We start from the raw sequence: 27,882 nt of genomic DNA, 5'->3' as shown, positions 1-27,882 counted from the left end.
TTAAATTTGGTGAATGCACAGCTGCGCCATGTGCCAAACTGTTATTTTGCCAGAGCGAAAACACCCAAGGTTTCATTGAAGGATTGTCTTCATAGATTAAATCTAAAGCGGTAAATGTGCGAATGGAATAGAGAATACATTCTGTAAGTAACAGAAAGCAGTTGACTCTTTTCCTTTACAAATAAGTATTTCTATTTCCATAAAGAATTGGTCCACTTGTAAAGGCAAACTTACTGTGCCACCAAGAACGTGGACCTACTTTGGTTTCACATCTCATTTGAGAAAGCTGTAAAAACGAATGTCCTCACATTGGCCTCGCCCAAATTCAAAGGTTTGTGGAAGGCTGCTGCGGGTGCTTCACCCCACTAGCCAGTTTGCAGCTAAAGCTAGCTGACATCACAGCAACGGGCGTAACATTCCAAAGGATTACAAAGGCATACACAACTTTTGATTTGCTTGCAAAATTGCTGTCTGGCTGGAGTGCGATTGCACATTTGCGCAGTTAATCGTCTCAAGGTCGTGCCTCGTTTTTGATAAGAATGGCAAAAACATTTCTGTAATAATGACGCGCCCGTGGCACCATCGCTCACGGCTCCCCCTGCAGGTCTGCCTGCTCCCACTGCTGCCGAGGACTTGACCCATACTTTTCGCTGGCACGGTGAGATTGATTTGACGGCGACAGGAAGGAAGGCGGAGGGAAGAGAAAGAGCCCTCAGCTCTCACCTGCTCCTCCATCACTTTATGGCATAATGAATAATAACCCCCAGCGCGTGTGCGTGCTTTGCCTATGCATCACTGTAGCCACTATCAGCTCTGGCCTCACTTTCATTTAATGACTGATGAGACCTCTGTCTGCAAGGAATGGTTAATATTCATTTATTTCTGTAATTCAGAAACAGCGGGTGGTCAAGAACTTGGCTTAGTTATTAAAATGTTATTAAAATTTATGACCTGATAATTTGATTATTTCTTTTCTCTGTTGAATCCATTTTTTTCCATTTAACTTTTATTTAACCAAATAGGTCAGCTGAGACCTCGTTCTCATATACAGTGACATTTCAGCCCAAGTACCTGTCTAGATTCAAAACTGTCCAAGGTACTTGGACAAAATGACTCTGACCAAATTGTCCATTTCGTCCAAGTTCCTTAACGTCCACATTAGAATTCAAACAAACGGGTCTCTGAAAGCTCCCACGCCTGACGGCCCTTAGCTCAGCTTACTTCCCAGGTAATGATATGGCGACATTATGCAATATTCCATTATTTGTTTGGTTTTGGCAGGCACGGTAAATTGCCCAGCTGCTCCTGCTGGCAGCCAGGTAGGCCACTGATGACGGCGTAAGGAGTTGGCATTTCATTGTCTCGCGGCTCTGGCCGGAGCCCCACTGGCTCAGGTGACCGACCATGATCAGCAGAGGAAACGGCAAAGGGAAACAGGTGGTGGTGGTGGTGCTGGTGGTGGGGGAAAGTAAACGAGAGGGAGCCGGGAAAGTAAACGAGAGGGAGCGGACAGGAGGGAAAATGAACTTGACAGAAAAGGGCAGAAAAGTAGCGGCGAGGAAGAGAAAGTCGAGGCAAACTGTGTTTCTGCATAGATAAAAAGCTGGAGAGGTTTCACTCACGCGGAGACACAAAAACACACACCAGACATGATTTTATTTTTACTTTTATGGAGCACTTGGCATCGCAGCGCCGGTCAAATGTATTTCGTGTTCTACACAAATTAACCCCCCCCTTCGTCGACTCGCACGTCTTCTCAAGAAACCAGCGAGGTGAACTCGACAAGAGAGCCTAATGTGCAAAACCGGTGCGCGTGGGAGTGCGAAATGCGCTCGCGTGTAAATTGTGCAGATGGTGCCAACACCAGGGGTACGCTCCAAAGCCAGCGTCACTCCGTGTACGCGGCATGCGAGTGGCTCGTATAACTCAACCTTGTTTCCTCCAAACACAAGGTAGCAACATTCTCCGTTCTGACAGACCAGGAGCGCTGATGGTTGGGTGGTATTCTTCCAGGTAGGAGGTTTAACAAACTCCAACTCCAATCCCCGTCTCAGAGTTCACCGACCCTGAGCAAGGTAAGCCCTGGGTATCGGGTTCAGCTGATGCGAATGAGTTCAGTCAACCCTGAGTATGTTCGCCTTAAATTAAGCGCGTGCACCACGATGGCACAAAGCCTACGTTAAAAGGAACGGCGATACTACGGGTCACCATGGCAACCGTCATCAAGAGGAAGTCACGTCCCTCAGTCTGCTGGAACTCTGCTCATTTGGTCAACTTATTGTTAGATTGGGGGTGGGGGGGGGGGATGACTGCTGCAGTCACAAAAGAGAAGCGTCGTGGTGGAAAATGAGAGAAAAATATGAGCAAATGTGCTACTTTGTACTTTGTTATTTAATTAGACTCACACTTTGGGTGAAAACAATTGGAATCATACTAAACACAAAACTCAGTTTTCAATTTTGCCACCGCTCCACATGCTAAAATACATCGGGATATCAAAACTTGCCAGACATACTCTGCAGAAAAGATTGGGAAGATGGTATTTCAATGAAGTAGTTATTTGTGAATTAAGTAATGCAGTCTTTGCGATGGGATCCTCCACAATAAGTCAAATCAATCAAACCAAGCGTTAATTCATTCCAGGGGCGACACTCTGCAGCACAAATTGGAGGAGCGGCAGAGTTTCAGGGGAGGAGACGCAAAGAGACTCTGGGTTTGTTGAATAAAACCCGCCCTCGTGAGTCAAAGTTAACTCCCTTTGTGAAAGCCTAGAGCTGAAAACCCTCCTTCCCAGGGTAACACACTCAGAGTTCTCACTAAACCCCTAACCTGGAATACCCCCCCCCAGGCCGGAGCTTCGAGAGCTGCGTGCACTCGATAGGAAAAAGAGGGAAAAGGAGAAAAGAAAATTGTCACTGCCTGGCGGAAGATTAAAAAAAATAATAATAATAATAACCAGCGAGCCGTACGCATATTGTGTGCCTCCTCTAAAGCTCGCGTGACAGGAGACTGGTGGCGAGGTCCACTACCTGCCTGTCAGTGGGCCACACAGGAACACATGTCAAGTGGTCACAACAGAGCGCAAACACAGAGGCACAGATAAACAAACAGCACAGCACAGCACAGCACAGCACAGCACAGCACATGCTGCTCCGACAGAGATGCCCAGTCTACACACACACGCACACACACACACACACACACATGCACGCACACGTGCACACACGAGGCCTTAATAGACCAGTCTTACTTGCTGTGTGAGGCTCATTGACAAGCAGCACGGCTGTTAATTGGAGGAAGTTGCGGAACGAGTAATTATTGCAGTTTGGGGAATGTCGGCTGTTGCCTGTCAGAGCACCGAGAGACACTCAGTGTGAGTGTGGTGTGCGTGTGCGTGTGTGCACTTCACACTGACTTTTGTGTGTCCGTGCATCTTAGAGCCGTTTCACAATAAAAGAGACCATCTAATTACCGCCTCTAACGGAGGCATTTCATCACACCGACGCCACCTGAGAGAAAGCGGCCAAACGGTGGAATGCAGGGGGAATAGCGTCACCCGGAGGGCATGTCAGGGTGTGCCAACGTGTGGGCGTGGCTAAAGCGAAGCATGATACGAGTTATTTAGCGGCTAAAGTCGTGGTTCTCAACTATCTGTTTGTGGCTGATCCAGAACTTGTGCAGTCTGTAGACCAGGCACGGGCAAACTATGGCCCGGGGGCCATTTGCGGCCCGTTAAGCTTTTCAATGTGGCCCCGCTGAACTTAAAGAAATTATATTAATAGTCAGTAAGTCATAAAATAGCCGTATTTCATCCATGTTTTCAGTGTTTTCAGCGCTAGCTTGCTTTGGTTCATTTTCAATTGACATGAAAGCAACTTGTTCTACATATCCCATGATAGATTGTTTCCTCCTATGAGGTGGCTCACCAAAACACTCCATCCATCTGCTGCTGCTCCGGCCCCTCTGTCACATTATACAACCCATTGTGGCCCACCAGTCAAGCAGTTTGCCCACCCTTGCTGTAGACTTACAGGGTCCACAGCAGTTTGCTCTCAAAGGAGGAGGGCGGGTCCAAGGTGAAGGGGAGGGGAAGTAGGGGGGGTCACGGGAGTTGAACAGGACACCAGGGCCCAGGTCAGAGACCCCAGTGGGTACAAGTTCAGACTAGCACACTGACATCCACACCGACGGACAAGTTCCAATTGACCTGACCTGTTTGTCTTTGGCATTTGAGGGGAAGATGAACCACGGGAGAGCTGAGGACCTAAACCCTGCGCTCCCCTGTCGACTCATGCTGAAAAACAGACATGGAAATCACAAAATGATGGTTTAAATACTTTTAACCTTTACTTAACTGCCACTGTGCAGAAACAGAGAGTGCGTTCTGCCCTCATGACTCAGCGTATTTTCACTATTTCTGCTACATTGAGGCCCTACATATTTACTTGTACCAGGGGTGGAAGCCCAACTTTCACAATGGCCACTTTTTTATTTTTCTGACCTATTATGATGAGCCAATACACAATGAAACCCAATTCTAGATGAAAGTTGAAAAATATAATAATATAAAAAAAATATATATGTTGAAACTCACCTACATGTCCTTTCACTACGTGACATTGGTCTGAACGGAACGGAACGAAAAATCTATACATGAAAACAAGTATACATGTAGCATAACAAACTGCAGACCAGGTGTCTTTCCCTCTTTCTGCTGCTTCCTTTCATCGCAGGTCTTTTGCATGGCTGAAATTTAAAGGGCGTCAAGGCCAGATAAGGTCCGCGGGCAACCAGTTGCCTCGCAATGATTTACACCCAATTTTAGAGTCACATCCATATTGCTTACAGGCATTTGCGCAGCAACTTTCCCATTTCTGCCGGTTATCGTGCCGCAGCCGACTCGCTGTTCAAAGTGAGGTGACGGCTGAAGCTTTAACAGTTTTTCCTCCCCGACGTGGGACAACACATATTTTCAAGTCAAACCGACACGCGCCGCAGCCGAGTGCAGGTGTCAGACCCTGAAAATCAGGCAGCCGCTCACGGCAGCAGTCTAGGGGACGTCTGTAATGTGGAGATAGGAGGGCGAAGGGGCGAAATGGCAGCGGTAGATGGTGTTTTTATAAGCAAATATGCACTTGCACCATCACCTTGGAATAATGATATAAGGTTGTTGGGGTTTTTTTTTTTAAGAAAAACACCAAATGTTGTTGAATGCAAACAGTGGCAATGTTGGCAGGGCTGCAACTAAAGATCATTTTTGCGTTTAAGGTGTTGGCGTATCGTATCGCCGTAGTGCTACCATGGACTGCCAGGTGAGCTTCACAGAGTTTGCACCTCGCGTGTTTCGCTGCTTCATTTTCTTTGAAACATCCCTAAACTTGAGGAACTTTGAGTTTTCGAGCCTCCTTCAGAGAAGAAGCCTTTCTTCTTCTCCGTTTTTTTTTTTTGCGGGATGTAAACAACGAGCGACGCTGCCACCCTCAGCGCCCAATACTGCACTGCAGGTACAAATGAGCACGTAAGCGGCTGGAGTGTGATTTTATCAAACAATATATTTACAATAACAATAACACGGCGCTTTGATGTTTCATTCTTTTTATGCTGCAGACGTAATCGATAACGTCGAGTCATCATTGCAGCGCTAAATGCTGGCGATAAAGGCGCTTTGCCTCGACGAAGGGGAGCGGCTGCCGCTCATGAGTTCAATTTACTTTTGAAAATGATCCCTGATCACTTAATCTGCCCAGATGCTCCAGCTGGTTTGGCTGAAAGCGAAGATGCTGATCATCTAAAAGTTCATCACCAGTTGCACTCCTCCCCAATCGCTCCTGTTTTTTGGTTGTTTTTGTTTGTTTTTTTAAGCTCGTGTTGAAATGTTTGTTCCCCTCTGTTATGCTTCAGGAAAGTAACCCATCCTGGCCCATAAAACTAGATTGAAATTATAAAGGATTTATCAGTGTTAGGAAATATAAACAATACATCGTACATCACTGTTATTTTTCCGATTGTGGAAAAGCAACACAAATGAAAGCAACATTGTGGTTTTCAGAGGATTAGACCTATTGTATTTCTATCTAAAGAAACAACACCAAAAGAACGCATTTCGTCGTAGCGCAAACTGAGAAAAGTTTTTCCATCTGACTTCTGACATCGAAACATTTTTCTTTTTGTCCCTCCTCTCTGAAGCCTTGAGAAGAATGGGGCCGAGAATCACAATTACTGTGTTCTTCACAGGGGGAAATAAAACATCATTCCACGCCAGGGACAGTGGCCCTCGTTTGTCAAACCGCTGTAGAAACTGCCACGGATTCCGGGGTAAAAAGCGTCTTGCGCCACGTTCAGCGTTTGATTCATGAAACTCGCATATCAGCTGGATTCCGGCGCACGAGCGAGCGGGTCGTGATAAATGGGGCGGCTGGAAACAATTGCCATTTGAATACCACGCTCCTGCTTATTCATGGTCCGGCCCGGCTCGCCTCCAGCCCTTTTTACGGCGGCCAAACGAGACGTCTCGGAGCTGCGAGTTGACGGTGATGAAGAAAATAATAAAATTGTGTTGCGGTGAAGAGCTTTTTGTTTTTCTTTCTTAAAAGTAAAAACAGCCCCGCTAACATGATTAAACTACGGTCATTCATCATTTGGAACACACACAAAGTTCATGGTGCTCAACTTTTAAAACAAAAACGACTTACCCTAATAGATGACAGTGCGAGATGCTTTTCTAATCTATAACTATAAATCTCTGAATTTCATCGCGTGTGACACAAATGTATTCCTCCTTCCCCGTCCGCAGTGCGGGTTGCGCCTCAATTTGCAACTTGCGCACGTGAGGTCGGACCTGTCAGGTCACGGGTGCACAGACGCACCCACCGTTAGCGATCATTTCCTTTGATCAAGGGGTTCAACGTGCCACCGCCTGTCTGCCGCTAGTTGCTACGTCGCTCGGAAGCCGATCTGGCCTCGAACGATTTGCTCGGGGTTTTTTTTTGTTTTTTTTCAAAGCGGCCTACATTTGCAAATATGCTTTTGTCATATTTGGAACCGCAGTCAATTCACCTCATTTTGCTCTCTGCAACGCTGTCATTCGATCGCTGGATCGGTGGCACCCTTGGCTGCTAACGCTTCTTCTGACCTTGAACGCTAATACGTTAGCTCGGGGATTCCATCTGCGTCGTGCGTCCTCGTTCTTTTCCCCGCCGTTCCCGCTGACGGTTGTCTTTGGGGTTTTTTTTCGCATCTGCAAAGCGGAGGAGTTGATGCTAGTTCGGCCTCCTGGGAGCCGCGTCAATTTGCGAGAAATGATCCGGGGCCGGTTATTTACAGGACGCTTCCCTCCAGTCAAAGGGGGTCGAATGTGCTCGTTCAGTTCTTTTCCTCGTCCTGTATTGGATGTATTTATTTGCCGTCAACCCCACTCCACTGTTTATTATGCCAATCTGCTCCTACCCCCCGCCCCGCCCCTGCCCCCGCCCCCGCCCTCCCCTCTCTTTCCTCTACGTCTTCACCCCCGACTCTGAGAACAGTATTACTCAGCCGCGGATGCAGATGCACTCAATTCAATTTCGCCGTGCCGCTGCGACGCGAGGGGAGGAAGAGGGCGGGAGAGGGGGGGGAGGGGCAGAGGGGGGGCAGGTATGTCGGAATAAGAGATGAGCACAAGAGTCGGGGGGGCGGAGGGGTAGTGCAGAAAGAGGATGATAGGTGAAGGCAGAGCACAGCAGGTGGATTCAAGACGGCCTCCTTTTTTCTTCTGTCCTTCTTCTGGACATTATCGCGGGAGCCCCGTCGTAGCCGCACTCTCTCACACACACACACACACACACACACACACACACACACACACACACACACACACACACACACACTGAGGCGGCGCTTGGATCTCCCGTCTCTGCCGGCAGGCTCCAGCAGAGCTGAGCACATCTTAACCAGGCCCAATAGGGCGCGCGTGGTCGAGGCCGGAGCTGCTGCCACCGAGGTTGGAGCGTCGGGAGTTTAGAGGCCGAGGGGGCCGACGTCTGATCTCCTCCAGCTGAGACCCCCGCAGCCAGGGGGAAAGCTGAGGGAACGAGATGAAGAAATAAAGGGAGGCCGTTTAAGACATGAAAGCCGGTGTCTGACTCACACCCATGTAATTGCGGAGGGGTGGGGGGATAATTACAGCGAGTGCTTTGTTTTTTTTTTGTTTTTTTCTTCATCCCGAAAGCCGCAACATGTGGCGTTTTTAATCAGCCGTAGAGGCGATCCAGATGGCTTCCTGTGTACAAGGCGTCGGGAGTTTTTTTATTTTCTCCCCGTAAATCTTTTTACGTGTGCATTTATCAGGGCGAGGGATTTAACGGAGGCCCGTGGAGGAGCTGCCCTGTGAAATTAATAAAATGAATAAGCAACGGAACGGACAGACCTGGGAGCAGCTTCTCTCCATGGGCTGTCAGGACACTGAACACGTGCTCCCAACCTCCTTCTCAGTCTCTTTGAACATTAGCCTGTGCAATATTGTGTATGTATATGATTATGTGGTATGTGTTTCCTTTATAGCACACATTCTCCTATAATGTGTTGCATGTTATTTTGTTTTAAGCAACGACAGCTGCAGCTTTTACATTCCGTTGTCCAGGCAACTGTACAATATCAATAAAGCCTCTGTTCCACTAAAATTAGCGGGACGTCACCATGTTTTTGGACGCGGGACATCGCGGAAGCAATCAGCATTGAGTCCCGTGTCCACGCACCAAACCCAGCGGGGTGTCACCCCCGCCGGCAAGCCGCACCCCCTCCGCTTTCGCCGCTGCGTGTCGTGCTGACGTCACCGCGCTGACATCGCATGATGATCACGGCCGCTTCCCGCCGTGCAGCGATTGTTTCGGCGTCTGGTCCACTTTGTGCGCGAGCAGCGGGCGATACAGCCAGAGGACAATGAACAATTATCCAGCGCTGATGGAACGTGATGGGAAACCTTTGCGTCAGTGCTTGATGTCCGCCGCGACTGGCGCGACGTTATGATTTAGCGCAACGTTACGCTCAACGTCACCTGTGCGGCAGCTAAAAAGAAGGTGGTGTTGTCACGGGTGTCCCGATTCTATCTCAAGCCGATCGGAGCCGATTTTGACCCGGGTCGCTTGCCGGGTTGTTTGACCCGTTTTGCGCGGCTCGGTGAGCAGATTCCACCGCCACCAAATGGCGATTAGTTGCGGGACAACACCACGTTTTTTGGCCAGTGGAATCGGGGCTTAAGAGGTTGGGCGTTGACTTCCGGGAGGGGTGAGGGGAGGGGGTGAGGTTGGAGGGAGGGAGGTGGGGTCACGTCAGGACAACTGAAATCTGTTCTTTTGCCGGAGAAAAGAAAGAGCGGCGCTGTTCGCCCGTTTGAATAAAACAGTCCTGGTGAGGAGGAGGAGGAGGAAGAAGAGGAGGGGGAGGAGGAGGAGGAGGAGGAGGAAGAAGAGGGGGAGGAAGAAGAGGGGGAGGAGGAGGAGGAGGAGGAGGAAGAACAGGGGGAGGAGGAGGAGGAGGAGGATCAGATCAGAGGGCCGCCGAGGCTGCTGGGCTTCCCTTCCCTTTCACCTGTCGCTCCATTGATTTGATTCGTGACCCCACCTCCTCCTCCTCCTCCTCCTCCTCCTCCTCCTCCTCACCACCACCACCGCCAACCCCCCACAACTGGTGCGGCCGCCCGTCGTGGCTTCCCGCTGGCTCCGAGCCTCTCGCCGCCGATGGGCCTTCCACAGTTGACATTAGCGAATCTACCATCCTTTCATCTATCACTTCCTCCCGCGTTGCTCGCCTCTTTTTATTTTTCACGCCTCCTGCAGCCCACACCTCCTCCTACTCCTCCTCCTCCTCCTCCTGCCCGCCACCCCGGCGGCTGCTGCTCTGTCTTTAATGTTGCCGTGTCCTGCACTGTGTTTGTTCTCTGCGCTAAAACAAAACGAAAAAAGCAAAAAAAATATATATACAGAAAGTTGCTATTGCAGAAGAACAAAGACCCTCCCTCCCCTCCCCCCGCCGCCCTGCTAACGCCAGTAATGCTTGACCCCCCCGCCCTCGCCCTCCGTCCCACAGGTATATTGCTCACACAGCCGCCTCTGTTATGAATTTAATGCGCGGCCGACTGAAGAGACGACAACTGTTCCGCTAGCAGCGCCGCCTTTATTAAATTCCGGCCCTGTTTTGTTTTATGTTTTTTGTTTGTGTGTTGTTGTTTTTTTGTTCCCCCGTTCAAATGAGCTAGCCGCCACCGCCGCCGCCGCCGCCATCGTGCAATGTTGTTAAACTCTACGTTTCGTCGAGTACAATTAGAGCGTCTCGCCTCCCAACACGGAGCGGCTTGAACTGCCGGTGTTTGTTAACCAGCCGCGTTGTTACGACGGTGATTAAGAAGCTACGAGCTAACCCGGGCCGACTTGTTCTCGTTCTTCTGTCCTCCTACGCGCTCGCGTCTAGTCGTCGGGAAGGCGTTGATGTCTGCAGCTGCGGCTGCACGGCTGGGGTGCAGCTTGTTTGTTCGCATGTTGGGGGCTGTCAGCTTTTTGAGGCCTTCCTTCCTTCGAAATTACATCCATAACAAACGCAACATAAAGAGAAATCAAACTCAAAACATAACAGAAATACATAATATATATAAAGACATAATATTAAACTGATAACATCACTCATGCTCCGAAAGGTCATCCCGAATCATCAAACTGGGCCTCTCTACCTGTGGCCACATCTTTTTTTTTTAATATATTATTGAAATGTTGGCAGAGGAAGGATCCTGTCCCGAACCTGCATTCAGGACGGCGCGCGTTCTGTGTGTCTCGCCGTCTCTCCTTCTGTTTGGTCTCCGGGAGACGTGCAGCAGTCCCCTTTCCTCTTTTGTTTTTCTCAGCTTGCACTTTGCAGGCTTGGAGATGGGGGAATAGATCAAAAGCGGAATGGATGAGCTGTTTTGCAAGATCCCCCAGTCTTAACGGATTTCAAGGCCGGCTGAGCCGGTGTGTGCGTGCCTGTGCGTGCGTGTGTGTTTGCATGTGCGCGTGTGAAAGAGGGAGAGGGTGAGAGACGAGAAGAGCGTGCTTACATGTGTATTATGTATGTATATGCAAATGCATGTGTGTGCCTGAGTCCTTTTGTGCCAGTGTGCCTGAGATTCCGCTCCTCGCGTCTCAGTTTTTATCAGTTCACAGCGTGGCCCCTCCTGCACCCAAGCAGGCTCTGTGCATAATGTGGCAACGGAGCACCGTCTGTTGCTGCTGCTGCTGCTGCTGCTGCTGCTGCTGCTGCTGCTGCTGCTGCTGCTGCTGCCTAAACCTTACAGGTATTGTTTACCGCGAGCTCACCGCCGGGCACGGAGGGGTCCTCCACATCCAACCCTGCGCTCTCGCACATTTATATAATTTGGAGGTTTCCGTTACATACCGGCTTCCATCAAGGTCGACCTGTTTACTTCAGTTTTTTTTCGACCGAGGGCGCAGTGTCGAATAACAGATTTGCGTCATCGAGACCTCGCAGGTAAGTTTGCAACATTGAAGTCAGGCTCCGTTTCTGATTTTTGACTTTTATTCTGGCGGTCGGAAAAGATGAGGTCGAATCAATTGCGGCGGTGCAGCAAAGGTTGTTGTGGCCCCCAGTGGGGCCGTCCATTACTTAGGCCTGAATCCCACCAGGTGCGTTCAAGACTGGAGCTCGTACGTTTCAATTCCAGTCAGCGAGTGTCAACGTGCTCCCACCAGCTGTGACCGCACCGCACGCCTATGAGCTGTCACAGTTCCTGCGCTCTGCACAAGATGTGCAAGGTTCCGCATCAAGCGGAACGTCGTGCACAGCAGGAAGTTGGAATTGGAGCAAAAAAACAAAACAAAACAGCTTTGACCTTTCAAATAAATATAAGATATCTTAACAAGAACAGCCTAAAATAAACATGCCAGGCGTTACAAGGGCGTCCAGACCCATTACTGCTTGTCGCCACCGCCAGGCAGGACGGGCTACAGCACTCGATGATGCGTACAAAGCCAGCGAATTTACTCTCATTGTGTCGCTGTCTAATTAAATCATACGGTATTTCAATAAAAAAAAAAAAACAACCAGGGTGTGCTTCCAGCGCCTGGTGACAGCGCTGGTCACCTGCTAGCTAGGCACTGAGGCCTGCAGGTGCTGATCAAGCCCCTGGGATCCAAAATGGCGGCCTATCCATCTCAGTGGAGTTGCTCACCCAGCGTATTTGATGAAAAGGTTTTTGGGTTGCACACTACGCGGCCAATAGGGCAGAGGTGTCACTTCCCATCCTGCCCGTGTAACACGCGTTGTGCGTCAGCACACCTCAGCCAATCAGAACGAGCCGGGGGACACAGCAACATGTACGATTCAGTGACAGACCTGCAGTCATTTGCCCTCATTTTGCTTGGTGTAAAGAATCAGTTTCGGCCAGATTCGATCTGCATCGTGAGAGTCATCTTCTCAATTTATTTGATCCTAATTTGCAATTGCATCTAAAGGAACTAGCTGCCAGCCCCCCAACCCCCCCCCCTGCGTGTGCATCCCTGTAATCTCCCCCAGAGTCGTGACTCACCCGTCCGCCCAGTCCTCTCCTCTCGGCTGCGTGCGTTCGGTGCCACCTGTGCCTGAATCTGCCCTGCAGTTGGCCTACGGCGCCGCCCTGATTACCCCCGTTCCTCCCGCCGATGAGTCACGCCGGCGAGAGCTTCAGCACTGAGCTTTTGTTCTTCGCCGACTCTCCGTTCGCCGCCTCTGTTCCAAAACGACGACGCGGCAGCTCCGCTCTGCCGCTCGTCACCGGGACAATACGGCAACGGCTGTGTTTTTGCCGAGTGGGAGCGCAACAGCGCGACACGGCCGCCGTTCAATACCGCCGATTTCCTTTTCCGATCCGATACTGAGTGAAATTCAAGCTGGCGCTGGCGATACCCATGCTTTATGCAAATGCCCGTGAGTGTGTATGAAATCACAAGGACAAACAAATGATGGGGCAACTCATACTGAATCTTATTGAGATTAAACTGCCTCTTCAAATAGCCTGCAGTAACGGGATACAAACACTTGCCGTCTCAGAATATGGACGACTCGAATTGAAATTGCCTGTAAAAAAAAAAAAAAATTTAATTGAATATATAAATGCCAGAATAATTACACTCTGATAGTAAATAATAATAGACACATTTTTTTAAATGTTTTCCGCAGCTGTTTGATTGCAATTGCTCTGTATAATTTAATGACATCTAGTCTACGTAATCCACTTTGATTTATCACATGACATATTCGTTAATTTGCACAACCCCAACAGCAACACTTGCGAGCACATTTTTGGTACAGACAGGAACTTTAAAAAAAAAAAAAGGCTGAAGACTAGGTAGTAGCAATGGCGTATGTTAAATTTTACTTTGGTTGTGTTGGTGAAAACATAGGTTCACTAACAAAATGGGAGTGCGGTCAGACACCAAGAGCCCCAGGGATTCAGCAGAATGTGTGGCTCACATGGTTTGTTGCACTCGTTTTTTCTTCTAGGAAAAAGTCAACACAAATATATAAGGCTTAACTAAGCATGGTTAAATTCAATTCTTCCTCTTCTTCCTCCTCTTCCTGTTCTTCCTCCTCTTCCTCCTCTTCCTCTTCTTCCTCCTCCTCTTCCTCTTCTTCCTCTTCTTTCTCCTCTTCCTGTTCTTCCTCCTCCTCTTCTTCCTCTTCTTTCTCCTCCTCTTCCCCTTCCTCCTCTTCCTCCTCTTCTTCCTCTTTTTCTTCCTCTTCTTCCTCTTCTTTCTCCTCCTCTTCCTCTTCTTCCTTTGGCTTTTCAGTGCAGTGTATCATTTCGATAGTTTCGCTATGTTCCACTATCTTCCTATCGATATTATGCATTACCATAAACGACTTCAAAAATATCGATATTTTGATTTGAGAATCACTTTAGAGCGTACAGATCTGGTCTCGGAAGTATCGGTATTTTAGTACTGATCTGCACGTCACTAGCAGAAGCCGCAACTGCTGCGGGCGCATGGTCATGGTGCTGAGCTGTTACAATGTTGCCGTAAGAGCAATAAAAAGTCCGTTGTGAGCGCCTCATAAGAATATTACGATTTGGCAGCGCAGTGCAGTTTGGTGCCAAGCAGAGAGCTCACACACACACACACACACACACACACACACACGCATGCGTACACACCCTCCTCCATCCTGGTCTCGGTTTCCATTTGTGCCGGCGTGACACCTGAACGCCTCAGCCTTGCTGTAAGTGGGCTGCTTGACATTATGCTCCATAATGGCCGCCATTGCTTCTCTGGCGTGTGACGGATGCATCTGTCACAGCGCCGACGTGCCACACCCGATTGGATACGGTACTCTTCTGACAGAGAGGTAAAAAAAAAAAAAAAAAAAGAAGTCAAATAATAAATCGGCCAGTCGTGAGGCCTCAGCGGGCCCCCAAACGATCTTTTCCCCCGGTGTCGTAATTCCAGGTTGCAGAACGAACTCTGAGTCGCGCTGTTCTGTTTTTGTCTGGGGGTTTTTTCTCTGTCGCCACACGGCCGCACAAACCCATCACTTCACTCTTCCCCTTATTTGGATCTCACGTAAAGTTCCCTCCCTCCCCCGGCTAGCTGCTCCTTGCACTCACCCATTGATTTTTGCCCCCCCCCCCCTCCCCAACCCCCCCCACCCCCTCCATGTCGCCCCGCCTCGTCCCACCTATCCAGTCATGTGATTGACATCCCCCCGCATCTTTTCGCTCGCGGCCTTTCCCTTTTTTTTTTTTTCCGACAACCTCTGCCGTTCCCTACTGTCTTATTATGCTCCGCTTTTCCCGCCCACCTCCTCCCGCCTGGAAAAGTGAACTCATCAGCTGCAGCCCGAGAACCCGTCTAATTTCGGCTTCTTCGCCGCACCAGCCAGCAGCGCTGGGAAAAGAAAAGGGAAGGGAAGAAAGTAAACGGTTGCGGCAAATTGCGCAGTTACAGCTGTTTGTGTAGCGCCGCGTGGCGTCAACAGCGGGGCGCTTTGTCTCTGCGTGAGATGAACAGACAGATTGTTTAAGGCTTGTTTAATGGTGATTTTATGCGACGGCTCCGCACGCTTGCGTCGGGATTTATGTGACGTTCGCGTCGTCTCCAATTACGCCGGTTGCGCAACCGACGGAACGATTCGGAGGGAAAGCGCGCCGATGCTTCCCCCGGCCGTTTAACAGACGGCAGCTGGCTTCCGATACGTTTCGTGAGCCGTTGGTTAAGGCTGCTTTCATCTTTGAGAGAACCAACATCAGAACCGTCCAGTTCTACAATCTAGTCTAAACTTTAGTTGGTTTTGAAAATGAAAATCCCTGTTGGCATGGGTGCGGAATGAACTGATCCCATGCGCGTGTTGTGCTAGCATGAACCATTGGGCATCCCGTGTTGTCTGCCCGTCCTTACTCGACCGAGGGGCTCGATCGAGCCCCACACCTACTTTACTTCTCTCTGCCACTGTTATTATTCTACCCTCAAAGCATGTACGAGTCCATTGTTCTGCTCTTGCAGTTCACCGTAAAATGGACTTCACTTACGTAGCGTTTTTTTCCAGCACCTTCACGGTACCCCAAAGCGCTTTACATTGGCCTGTCATTCACCCATTCACACGCACATTGATACACACAATGGCATACCCACTGGAGAAGATGTTGTTGTTGAAGATGATTTTACCCCAACCAGAGGGACAGGATCGGAACAGGAGTGCACAAGGACCACGTTTAGATTAAAGATTGTTCGCCCCTCTCAACCTGAACAACATTTCTTTCCGATTGGATCCGATCAGATCAAAGTCTTCCTATTGACTTGTTTATACGCCATCAGTTAGACATTAATACAATTTGCGTCAACGTAAAAGACGGCCAAGTCCTTTTTCCGTTGGTCCACTTTTTGCTCTCCTGAAAAACAAGTTCTGGTCTGTAAAAGAACCGTATGTTGGGAAAAAAAAAAAAAAAAGCCTAGATGCTTTGTTTTCATGTCTCTCATCCAGAGACATATATTTTAAGACAAGTGTCTTCGAACATTCAGCGTGGGCCGGCCGAATTGATTCCTTTCACCGCACAGTAACGCACTCCAATTATTCAAGCACCAAAGGTCCTCCGACCGTTTGAAGAAAAAGCCGCGGCGCCGTCCCCCTCCTGCTCGCGCCTCACTTGTTCACACTCCTTCCTGCTCGTCGCTGCGGCTCTAGAGACAGCGCGCCTCTATTTTCTCCTCCCCTCACCTCAAAGAGAGTTGACGGAGGGGCCACCAAAGGGCCACTTCCTCCCCCGCCGGCGCATGATTCCCCTCTCATCCTGCACAGAGCTCCCTCATCCGGCCCTCTCCTCCGCCGCCCCGCCGTCTCCATTACTGTCTCCCCGCACAGTCCCAGACCTTTGGTGACACCTGCCGGGCCTCGGACTCGCTCCTACTCCTCCTCCTCCTCCTCCTCCTCCCTCTCCCACTCCGAGCGGCCGACGGTGTCGCCAGATAGCGCCTCGGGTTTTCTCTCTCGGGTCTCCTTCCTCAATTCCTGCTCTCATTTCCTGCTCTTTCCGGGTGACACGTGTCGCTCAGGGTGTTTGGGCAGCTGGACCACTGCACTGGGCGTCTTAAAAGGCTCTGAAATGTAGGCGCTGATCAACACGAGCAGGTTAAAATCTCGGGAGGGTTTCGGCGATTTCAGCCCATGACCCAGAAGATGGTTTTATTTACCAGTGTGTGTGTGTGTGTGTGTGTATGTGGGGATTTGTGTGTGTTTGTTTGTTTCTTACTGACCTGTCTGCTTCCAAACAACAGGAACATCCCTGATTTCTCGGACATAATCACTAAATTCATTCCAGTCACACAGACTGAATCCACCCAAGCTGGAATTTGACGCATCATATTCTCATTTACTACCTTCACATGGTATTTTATACGAGAAGCTATGAAAGCTGTGATTTTATTCTCAAAACCACTTGGAAGGTTGTTACTGAGATTCTTTTTAAATGGAACAGAATTTAGTAGAACAACTTCATATTGATAAAAAGAATTCATAGCAACAGTCTGAAATTGTAATCTTAAAGAGAACACAGAATACCCTTAAATAGCCCTCCGTTTATCAAATCTAACGCTTGATAAGTTGCGTCACTTGAAGTTGCACAAACTAATTAAAGGAAGCCATTTGCATGTTATCTTCATCGCGCCAAGTTATCGCCGTGTTATCTCCCGCTACGCCGAAAAACAATAACTGCTTCCTTTTATCGCAGAAATTGAAATGCTGTGTTTTTGTGTGTCGGCCTCATGAGCGTAATGGCAGTCTGTAAAGTTGCCAGATAAGGAGAGGGGAAATGACTTTTCTGATGGCTTTTTCCACAGCTTTGTTGCCGCGATACGTAACTGTCAGTGCACTGTATAATTGACGGAGGCTCGCTTTGACTGGAAATAATGGAGATTGCGTATGGCCAAAACCAAAATGAATGCACAGACGCGGAGACATTTTGGCAGGGGTTTGCGAGTCGAAACCGGTTTTTCCCTGGACAAAATTTGCATTTTACACCCAAGCCATTCCTTGCAAAGTTCTACGCTAACGCTGCCTCGGGGTTGCTGCAGTCTACCAGCCATTAGAGTGGCCACGAGAAAGAAAAAAAAACCCTCCTTGTCAGAAAGGACCAGGAACGAAACAGGGGCCTGTGGAAGCAGGCATGGGAAAGACGCGGGGAAATGGAGATAGCAGCGTCTGACTTGAAAGAGGCCGAGGGAGCTTCTCCGTGTGAGGTGGAGGTGTGAATCCCCCCACTTAGCCTGTAATGAAACTTAAAATGTGGCCGGGTGCCACAGGATTTGGCCGTAATTGGTTTCAGGAATGCATTCTGTTGTCTCTGATTGAACACGTGCCCGGCGTGTTTGCCTCAAGGAGACACACGAGCACACACACACACGCGCACGTCTTTGTTTCCCCCTGCAGTCTCAATAACTTTCCACGTTGCGCCGTCTTACAAATGTGTGAGTTTTGTCCAACCCAGCTGGCCTCACTGACTCGTGGTGTCTTGTCTGTTTTTTTTTAGGGGAGCGAAGTCACTGTGAATCAGAGAGAAAGAAAGCGCAGAAGCTCAGATTGTTTTCTTATTGGCCTTTTCCAGCCAACACAATTAGTGACCGATCTGCTCTCTCTGTGTGTGTGTGTGTGTGTGTGTGTGTGTGTGTGTGTGTGTGCTGTCTTTGCAGATTGGCCTGTGGCACTCGGAAGATGGACTGTCCATGGAGAGAACACTTCCATCAATCAACGTGACAGACACCCTCTTCAACACCACCCTCACCATCACGACAATATTAGTAAGTACCACTGTACGCTCACGCTCTCGTGCGCGCACGCGAGAGACGCTCGCGTCGTTCCGGCTGACGCGCGTGTGCGGCTGACATTCTGCCGCTGACAGGCAATTACCATATCAAAAGCCCATTTAGTTTTTTTTTCAGACCCCAACTCAGTCCTCTTGGGATCAGAGGAGCTGATGCCGCGCGATTGTTTTATTTGTTTTTATTATTATTTTATTTATTTATTTATTTTGCCTGGCCCCGAGTGCCTCAGACGGGGATACATCACAGTGCTCCGACGGGAGATAATAATTCATCCAGTCAGCCGTCCTCGGCCCCTGATGTAAATATAGATCCTGTGCGCGCCGTGCCACATCGCTGAGCTACCTGTTACCACGGACACCGTTCCAAGGCCCTCCGCCTCTGATGTTTGAGCGCCTGGGCGTTAAGGAAAACACTTGAAAGCGTACATTAAAACAGGCGCCCCCGCCCCGCCCAATCCGAACGATTGTACAGTAACCAAACAGGTGAATTATTCAAAATGGAACTAAACTGCAATCATTACTATTCATGACATAGCCGTAATTATTTTTTGCCCGCGGACATCCAGCCGGCCAAACGAGCGGTGGAAGGGGAAAGTGTAATGGTGGCGTGGTGTGAAGAATTGACAATATCCCCGGATTAGAGCAACGCCTGCGAGTCGCACGAACACCGTTTGCACTCAGCGGCCACTTTATTAGGTCGAATGTTCAGTCGCTGACAAACGCAAGTAGCTCATCGGCCAATTACACGGCATGGCAACTTTGCACTGGGGTCGGGAGGCGCGGCGTGGACGGCTGGCTAAAGTGCATAGTGAGCATCAAAATGACGAAGAAAAGTGGATTTAAGTGACTTTGAATGCGGCCTGGTTGTTTTGTTGAAGCCCGCCTGGAGACACAGAAAGGCAACGAGTCAACTGCAATGACTGTTGGTTACAGCCAAGTCCTGCTCACCGTCTATATGGACCCATCGGACACTTACTTCACTTTACCTCACTTTACTTTGTAGTGGCAGGTCTGTAGCACACACAACTATAAGAAAATGATATGCAACATATGTTTTTGTGCATCACGCACGTTTGTGTTTTTTTTTTTTTTTGCATAATAATTTTCCTATTCTTCTTTCCTGAAATTACCCTAAGCCGACAGTTTTATGATGAAACGGTACATCGGTATGTTTGCTCTTGCTTTGGTTACTGTCCATTTACCCCAGGCTCACGTGTGGTGTTCAGTGCACTCAACACTGTGTTCCAAGGCAGTGCTTTTTTTCTTAGCTGTGCTGTGCAGCAGGTTGTTTCAGCAGCAAACAGGAGTTTTTATTTCAACTCTTTGCTGGTTGAATTTGATCTAAAAGCAAATATTATTTCTATTTTTGTTCGTCCTCCTTAGGAAGAAAAACAACAACAACTGACATCAACTGTGCCTTCGCGTTTCAGACACATATTTCATGTGAGATTTGTTACTTCCCCATTTTTCTCACCAAGGGAAGCAGATGGATGATTTTTTTTTTTCTAACACAGTAACAGTGGAAGCTACCAAAAAACATTGTGCCATTAGGCTACTGGAACTGCGGTCCAGCTCCTTATTCACAGCCTCTCCTGGTACTTCCGTCTGCCATCTGTTTGTTCTTCATTCTCTGTCGCTGCAAACATTTTTTTTTTTTTTTTCCTAACTTTGTCGCGTAAAACGCTGCTAAGGTTACAGCCGGCCGCCACACGACATTTTACAGCGGCCAAATTCCAGGGCAATCTTGACATCAAGACAGGACTTTAATCAACAGCTAATTCATCCATCACACCTGCCACCAAGTGGACAGGCGTGTGAATTGCAATCCGTCAAAATGACGGACGACCTTCAAAGTTTTCCGTCAAGGGTTGGCAAATGGTGCACGCAGTACCGCATACGTCGCCGTTGCACAGCTTAACAGTTACACAAGGCTTAGTCAAAACACACTGGGAAACACACGCAACCACGATCAAATCCACACACACTATGAAAGAGTGAGGTTAACGTCTCTTCAGCGACACGTCAAATGATAAATACGGCGTGTGGGTAACAGCATGGCACTTTTTTCCCTCGGCAGGGTTCGCCGTATTGATATTCGTACCACAAAAGATGAAAGTCGCCGCGACGAGAATCAAAAGGAGCCCAGGAGAGACTTTCAAACGTTTTGTATTTTCTCTGACGTTTTTCACAACATCAGAAAGGTTTGCCGCGTGGAGAGGGCTTTTAAATGTGGTCTGACAGCCAGACAAGCACCTCTGCTGGAGCACAGTGTCCCACTTGGCCTCCAGCAGAATACAGATCTAGAACCCTTGATTATTAGCGCGTCACCTTATTGCCTCCTCACTGTTCACTCACGTGCTAACAGCGAAATAACTGCTCCGCCACTCAAAATATTTACGGCACGGGTTTGTTTTGTTTGGTCTCAGACATCAAGAGGTTGTTTTATATTAAGTCTCACCTATATAGTGCTGCAGTGCAGGGTATTCGCAGGTACGTGGCGTATACCCACACAGCATTGCATACACCCTATTCTCAATCCCATCTGATGCGTATCATTCAGTAGTGTCTGCAAGCCAAGTGGTCCAATTTGCCTCCATAGGATGGTGAGGGCATGACACCCCCCCCCATTTATTTCAAAAATCCTGATTCTGAGGTCAAGCACTAGACATTATGTGGCAGAGTCAAAGCAGTCTTCCGTGTTGCTGTTTATTTAACAGGGCGTTTATCCTCAAAAAAGGGGGCATGAATTAAAAACATACCCACTTGTCCAGGTACCACTACACTACACCGCTGCCTACATGCCTGAATTGATGCGCAAATACCCAACGCATTCTCAACCTATCTGTCTCTTGCAGCATTTAACTGTTCTCAAATGAACTGGCTCGCTTCTTTTAATTTAGAAGAACAGATGTGTTTAGAGACGAGGTGACGATCTGCCGCCGGGAATTCTGTATGTCGCACCTTCCCTCCGTTGACGGCTCGCCGCTGAAATGCCCGAGGTGGGATTAACGCTGCCTTGGCGCGATGGACGCCTGGCCTGGATCTCACGCGGCTCCTCGCCTCGTTCCCCGACGACGAGCGCGCGCGAAGACGTCAGCCGCTGATGAATCCGATGATCGGGCGCAAAGTAGCTTGTAAGCGCCAGGCAATTGGCCCGACGTGCGCAAACGCTGGGCTTATCAGGCCGGCGGAGCCGTGGGAATGAACCGAGGAGGTATCGCCATGTTTCTTTGGCAGGGTACGACTCACTGGTCGCAATGAGACTGATTTAGACTGAGATGGAACGGTTCATTTCACAAGGGGAAGGCCACAGGGGAGAGAGAGGGAGCTAGTGTGTGTGTGTGTGTGTGTGTGTGTGTGTTTGTGTCGAGCGAGAGCCCAAATGAGACGGTGTTTTCACAACAAGCGAAGGTGCGAAAGCACGAATTTTGGACGAGCGGCGCGGTGCTCTGATTCCGCCGCCGAGATACGGAGTCCCCCCGCGGTTCCAAACTTCGGAAGCCACCACGGAGCAATTTTCAGCGCCTATCACGGCTCATTCATCACGGTGTGATCGCCACATCGCGGCTATCTTTCGCTCGTGGGCAGCGGATGAGCCACGGCTCAGGAAGAATCCCTCACCTATAGCGCTAGCCTGGAAGATTGTGTGTTTGTGTGCCTGTGAGTGAGTAAGTGATTGTGTGTGTGTGTGTGTGTGTGTGTGTGTGTGTGTGTGTGTGTGTGCGCGCGCGCGCCTACGACGGCCTACACTCTCCCTTTGTGCATTTCTTTGTGCACTCTGCGCAGGCTAACCCGGCCAGTTTCATCACAGCAGGCCTGCTCGTGGCAGTCGCCTTCCCTCTGCTGTTTGACAAACAGCTTCCAGGGGGAACATTGGCAGGAGCAGAATGGATTTTTCTGCCAGAGTGTCGGGCACAACGAGCCGTGTGGTTGGAATCTTTAATTGCCTTCACCACAGGTGCTATTGAAGTCTTTGTAAGGCATCTCCGTAACCTTAGTTGGGGATTTCAATTAAAAAAAACTGAGGGTCGCTTCCCACTGCAGTTAAGGTTTCTTTGGAAATATATATATATATATATTTCCAAGTTTTTCTGAGGCATTGCAGGGTTGTCTGGTTTTTATTATTGGGCTTTCTCTTTTTTAAATAATCTTCATTTCCAACCACAGTATAACCAGACTCTCCCTGTGAAGGCGGTGAAGCAGGCCGCAGACTGGCAGTGCTGCTTTGTGTGGCCTTTCTTTGCAAATACCAGAATGAAAAAAAAAAAAAAAAACTGGAGGCGCAAATAAACCGTATTGGGCTTGTCCCATTTTTTTTGCATCTACAGCTCACTTTGCATTTCTCGCCCACATCAGGTGAACCCTTTTGTGCAAGACCGCAGCATCCCGCCGCCGCCACACACACACACACACACACACAGAAACATTCAACACGTCGACCACCTCCCCCGTTGTGTCATGCCCGCGAAAGTCCTTTGTTTCCTTTTCGTTTGCGGCTCTGCAAAGGGCCTCGGCGGCACGGAGACGGGGAAATGAAGAACAAAGCCTGCAGGACGTGCGGAACAATCTCCCACTAGCCTCACTTTGGTGACCCCCACCGTTTCCTCCGCCGAACTTCTCTCCCATCCGTCCGTCCGTCCGTCCGTCGACCGCGAGCCGTTTCTCGCCCCGCAGCCGTGGACACTAATATATCACTCGCCTAATTAGGCCTTTTAAATAGGGACGCTTCTTGCTGACGGAATCCTCGTAATCCCTCCTTCTGAGAGAAATCAAGTGGCGCTTGACCCGCAGGGACGTCGCTCTCTCCGCCGGCGGCTAGCTACGCGGCGGCATTGTTAGCCAATAGCGCCTCGCCTCGGCGCGTTAATCCCAACCCGAGAGCCGTTTTTCTTCTTAATGCCTGAAAACCTGCTTTAAATCTCCGGCATAAAAGCCATTCCAGCCGTTATCGCTCGGCTGAATCCCCGCCCCTGACCACGCCGAGCCCCTGCGGCTCCGCCAACCCCAATCACATACTTATTGGTAGAAATTGTTCAAGTGCCAAATGGTTAAAAAAAAAAAAAAAAAAAAAAGGCAAGCCCACGTGGCCCTTGCGTGAGAGGTTTTTTTTCTCGCCCAGGCTCTGGGACCTAGTTTCTTGACGCTCATTGTGCGTTTCGTTCGCTGTTTGTTTGAATTTGTATTTCCTGCCACTCATTTAGCCGCCGCTGCCTCTTCAAACGTCTGCGAGAGACGCGTGTCTCTCTCTCTCTCTCTCTCTCTCTCTCTCCCCCTCTCTCTCTCTCTCTCTCCCTCTCCGCTGCCAGTTTCTGAAAGGACGAGATTTTTCCAGGGATAAGAAAAGCAGTTGAGGAAATAGAAGAAGGGCTGCCGCGGAAATATCTCCAACAACCCCCCCTCAGGTCTTAAAACTCCGGCAGGGTGTGTGTCTGTGTGTGTCTGTGTGTGTGTGTGTGTGTGTGTGTGTGTGCGTGTGTGTGTGTGTGAAGCCGAACGCCCCGCTGGTGCACCTGCACTGCTCGCTGGTGTGTGTAGGAGTGTGTAGGTGTGCTCGCTGGTGCATATGCAAAAAGTACGTTTCATCCTCCCCGAGTTATCAGTCCACAACCAGACTTCTCATAACCGGGGGAATAAGGCGGCACTCTGAAAGTCTGCTCTCCTTTGTAGCTTCAAACTCATAGCTTTATTGCTGTTTTGCTGCGCTGTGCAAAAGACGGCCGACTGAAAAATTTCCCTGCAACGGAAGAAAGCGCTTTCATATCCCGGCATAGACTTTTCATAGCGTTTATATGGTTATTTATTTTTTTTTCCATTTTTATATGATTTTGTTCTCAAACTCACTCCGGTCTCAAGCAGAAGTGGTTTTGTGTTGGGATTTTTTATTTTTCTCAGAGTGTGTCACTGTTGGCAGGAAGTTGCTCTCTCTTTTAAGATGAGAATAAACTGCAGCAGGTATTCATAATCTTGTAGTAGCAGTTATGTTTCCATCTGCCTGGTCGTGTGCTGTTGCTGGACATGTTTAGGGAAGCGGGGGAGAAAACTAGAAAAAGCTGAAAATTTTGAATTTTAGGCTTTGCAACAATAAGACTCCCTGTGTTACCGATTGCTATAGTTTTTTTAGTTGTTTGTTTTTACTTGTGTGTGATTGATGGATGGTTTTTTGGGCTGTTTTTCTTTTTTACCCTGCTTTTAAGCAGTTCGGCATGGAGGAATGCAGGGGAAACAAAGATACAAAGGCCAGGTTTGCGTAGCCTTGCCCAGCCAACTGTGGCCCGTAATGACGGCGGTCGTTTGTTATAAAGGACAAGCGCTTTTACAGCTCTTTCCACACATAAATCAACAACAGGCCGGACAGTGAATTATGTTTTCGGTAAATCAGGTTCTGTTTACGCACACAAACACAGTTTCTTCTTGGGAGACGAGTGGTCTTCCATTATGCGTGAAGAGCTTAGCAGGTTTATGTCATATTCCCCCCTCCCCCGCCGGCCATATTTTACAGCCCAGTCCCCCACATACGCATAGACACACACTTCAATTCCTCGTGGCTCGTGTTATGTACAAAAAACGCCTGTGAAAGCAAGCCCCTGTAATAATGCGGCAGGAATTGGAAGAAGGCCGAAAGCGACCGAGTCCGTCTGGCTCGACTGGAAGTCGGCGCTTGAGAAGCGGCAGTTGCCTGAGCTGTGAAATTAGCATTTATATTGTAGCGCGAACACTAAAAAGTGGGCATGCAGAGGCCTGGCCCAGTGAGGTGTCGTGTGGCCGCTCAGGGGCCCCGCTGACTGACAGCTTTACTTTTATAGATTGTTGCAGACAGTCACTAACTGGACGCTAACACATGGCTCTGAGCTGGCTGCTGTTTTTTTGCCCGCAGGCCGTCCAGGCTCAAAACAACTCGGCAGTGTTGTGTTTACTGGTGAGCGGATCTCAAAATGTTTCTCGGTTAACCTCGCGATGCAGCTGGAACCTCGAGATTTCATGTGCGAAGTGATTCATTCACGGTTGGGGTTTTTTCCCGGAAATTTAACTACAGCGCTGTTCCCATCTTAACGATGCCAATGTCTTAGCAACAGTGGAACTATGTGGTAGCAGAGTCTCCTGATTATACTGTTGCTACTCTCTAATCTGGTCCGGATTGCTATTTTTGCCAAATATAAATAAAGCAATTCAATTGTCTGAAACAGTGGGTTTTCTACAAATTGAAGTTGTTGTTGTTGGTTTTTTTTTTTGTTATCCTTTTTCAGTCAGTACAAGGAGACACAAAGTAATCACAATCACTGTGATCTATGGTGTTCCAAAGCAACTTTGGGTTTTAGCTGGATCCCTGAGTGTAGGAAGGCAGCGGCGGGAAAGTGGAACATAATGCTGTCTGTCTTATGATGTAGTGCGCGGCATGCACGCCCGCATGACAGTTGCATTATTTGAAAAATAGCACAATAAGTGTGCCTGCAAAGTACATCACCGCTGTGCTCCTTAAATCTTCCTCTAACATCAACTAAATGACAAAACAAGGCATAAATAAACAGCGAGCCGCGCGCAGAGCTGGCTCCCTAAAAGACAGGTTGTAAATACACGTGCGTTTGGGAGTGTAAGTGCGTCGGCACGGTGGAAAGAAAAATTGTTTTCTTTTTTCTTTCGTTTTTAGGCTGATAAGAAACGGTACGTGTTTGTCTGATCCCGGTTCTAGAGCCTGGTGCTGATCCAAATTTCACTATTCACACTTCCCGACTCAGGGTCTCACTCAGGCAACCTGAGTGAGATGCAGAACTGCTGTGCTGGCATACCATCCCCATTGTGAAACCTTAAGAAAGGTACTGTACTGTAGAGCAATCATTTGAAACATCAAAAAAAAAAAAAAAAAAGGTGTTGTTTTCTTTCAGGCTCCTGACAGATAGCCTTTGAAAGATGGCACAATAGAAGTGAACCGCATGTATAGGTCAAGCCTCCGGGGACCGGGCTGCTGCGTGAAGTACATTCAATAGTGATGGTGAGGCTCTATGGGTGGTAATATCGGCTTTCTGCTAATAAAAGAGTTCAAGTTTAAAGGGTTGCATTTTTCGTCTCGGTTTTATGTTTCGCGGCTCCCTTTCCACTTTATAGGAGCACTTTTAATGTTTTAATGGTTTTTTTCCTATAATATACATCAAAACATCGTTTGAGAGTTGGAACGACTTTTGATTGTCTTGAAATAAGTATTCTATGCTGCATTGTGCTTGACAGTGGACCTCAATTTTGTGCCAACTAAAGATTTCCAGTGTTTTCAGAAGAGACAGCAAGCTCAATTTGTGGCAGTGGCACCGGGCTGCGGCATCTGGGCGCGCCACCAGACATGACCAGCCAGTCGGAAGTGCCGCAGCTAGGTGCCACTAGTGCCGCGACTGGCGGAAGTGCCGCAGCTCCATGCCGCTAGCAGTCGCAGCGCTGCCAGAAGTGTCGCAGCTCCATGCCGCTAGCAGTCGCAGCGCTGCCAGAAGTGTCGCAGCGCGCTCTCTCTCTCTCTCTCTCTCTCTCTCTCCCTCTCTCTCTCTCTCTCTCTCCCTTTTTTTTTTTAAACAAAACTTTATTAAGAATTGTGCAAAACAATACAAGACCAGCACCAAGTGTTGGGAGATACCCGCAAATAACCTTATAGCGTCCGAGATGAGAAAGGCGGGTGCAGATGGAAGGAAATTCACTGAAAGGTTTGAAGAAAAGAGGAAATGTTGAAACTTTTCATGAGTCGTCTTTGTTATTTACTTTCATCTTTGAATGATGGAGTGATGCGGGTTTATCAGCCTGATAAAGCCAAAAGGATTTATGTTATAATACATTTTTGTTTTGATTTATACACAGGTAGTAACTTAAAGATTCAAGAACCTCATTCATCACATGCCCATGCTGGATGTGCAGTGAAAGTGTCTATGCTTACGAGAGGCTGTGCAAACAGCAAAAACAACATTTAGAATATGTTTGCAATATCATTTAATATGCATTTACTTCCAGAACGGCCACAATGCTGATAGCGACCGCCATAAGTCAACTTCTTCTTCTTCTTCTTCTTCTTCTTTCTTCTTCTTTCTTTTTAGGAGAATCCATACGTGATGCTGCGGCAGAACCACCAGGAGCTGGAGGGCAACGAGCGCTACGAAGGCTTCTGCGTGGACATGCTCAGAGAGTTGGCCGACGTCCTCAAGTTCAAGTATCGCATCCGACTGGTCGGCGACGGGCACTACGGCGTTCCCGGGAACAATGGAACGTGGACGGGCATGGTGGGAGAGCTCATCTCAAGGGTACGTCTGGACGTAACCCATTGGTTTGGGTGAGACCAACAGTCAGCCTTTTTTCAGCTGAAGCTTTTTCGTTCCCTAGACAGTCGCAACTTGCTGTTGGCTCGATCAGCATTCACTTCTAGCGCCTTTTTTGCGTTGACCTAGACGGATTTTCCTATTGACTGATCTCTTCCTGCAGCGGCGCCACTCTGTTGGGCTGTAAAACAAGACAGATAAGTTCTTTTTACGGCTCCTTCAGGGGACGAAGCGCGAGCAAAAGTTGTGAAAGAGGCGTAAAAGACTGAGACGTTATGCTGGGCGGCG

The 27,882-nt window shown here is 48.8% G+C and overlaps 1 protein-coding gene across 2 annotated transcripts in view; it reads left to right on the top strand.

Annotated features, from left to right (window-relative positions):
- grik4 (glutamate receptor, ionotropic, kainate 4) overlaps positions 1–27,882 on the top strand; it is a 303,979-nt gene that overhangs the window by 250,260 nt on the left and 25,837 nt on the right. For both annotated transcript variants that reach the window (XM_076036026.1, XM_076036025.1), the window contains exons 12-13: positions 18,180–18,287; positions 27,376–27,579. In XM_076036026.1, the coding sequence (XP_075892141.1) occupies positions 18,180–18,287; positions 27,376–27,579 (312 nt within the window). The remainder of the gene's footprint in view (positions 1–18,179; positions 18,288–27,375; positions 27,580–27,882) is intronic.

Source organism: Nelusetta ayraudi, unplaced genomic scaffold (genome assembly GCF_046127955.1).
Source record: "Nelusetta ayraudi isolate G7.1 ecotype Tasmania unplaced genomic scaffold, CSIRO-AGI_Nayr_v1 ptg000048l, whole genome shotgun sequence".
NCBI classification, from domain to species: Eukaryota; Metazoa; Chordata; class Actinopteri; order Tetraodontiformes; family Monacanthidae; genus Nelusetta; species Nelusetta ayraudi.
The sequence above is the reverse complement of the archived record's forward strand: the minus strand, read 5'-3'. Positions and strand labels throughout refer to the sequence as shown.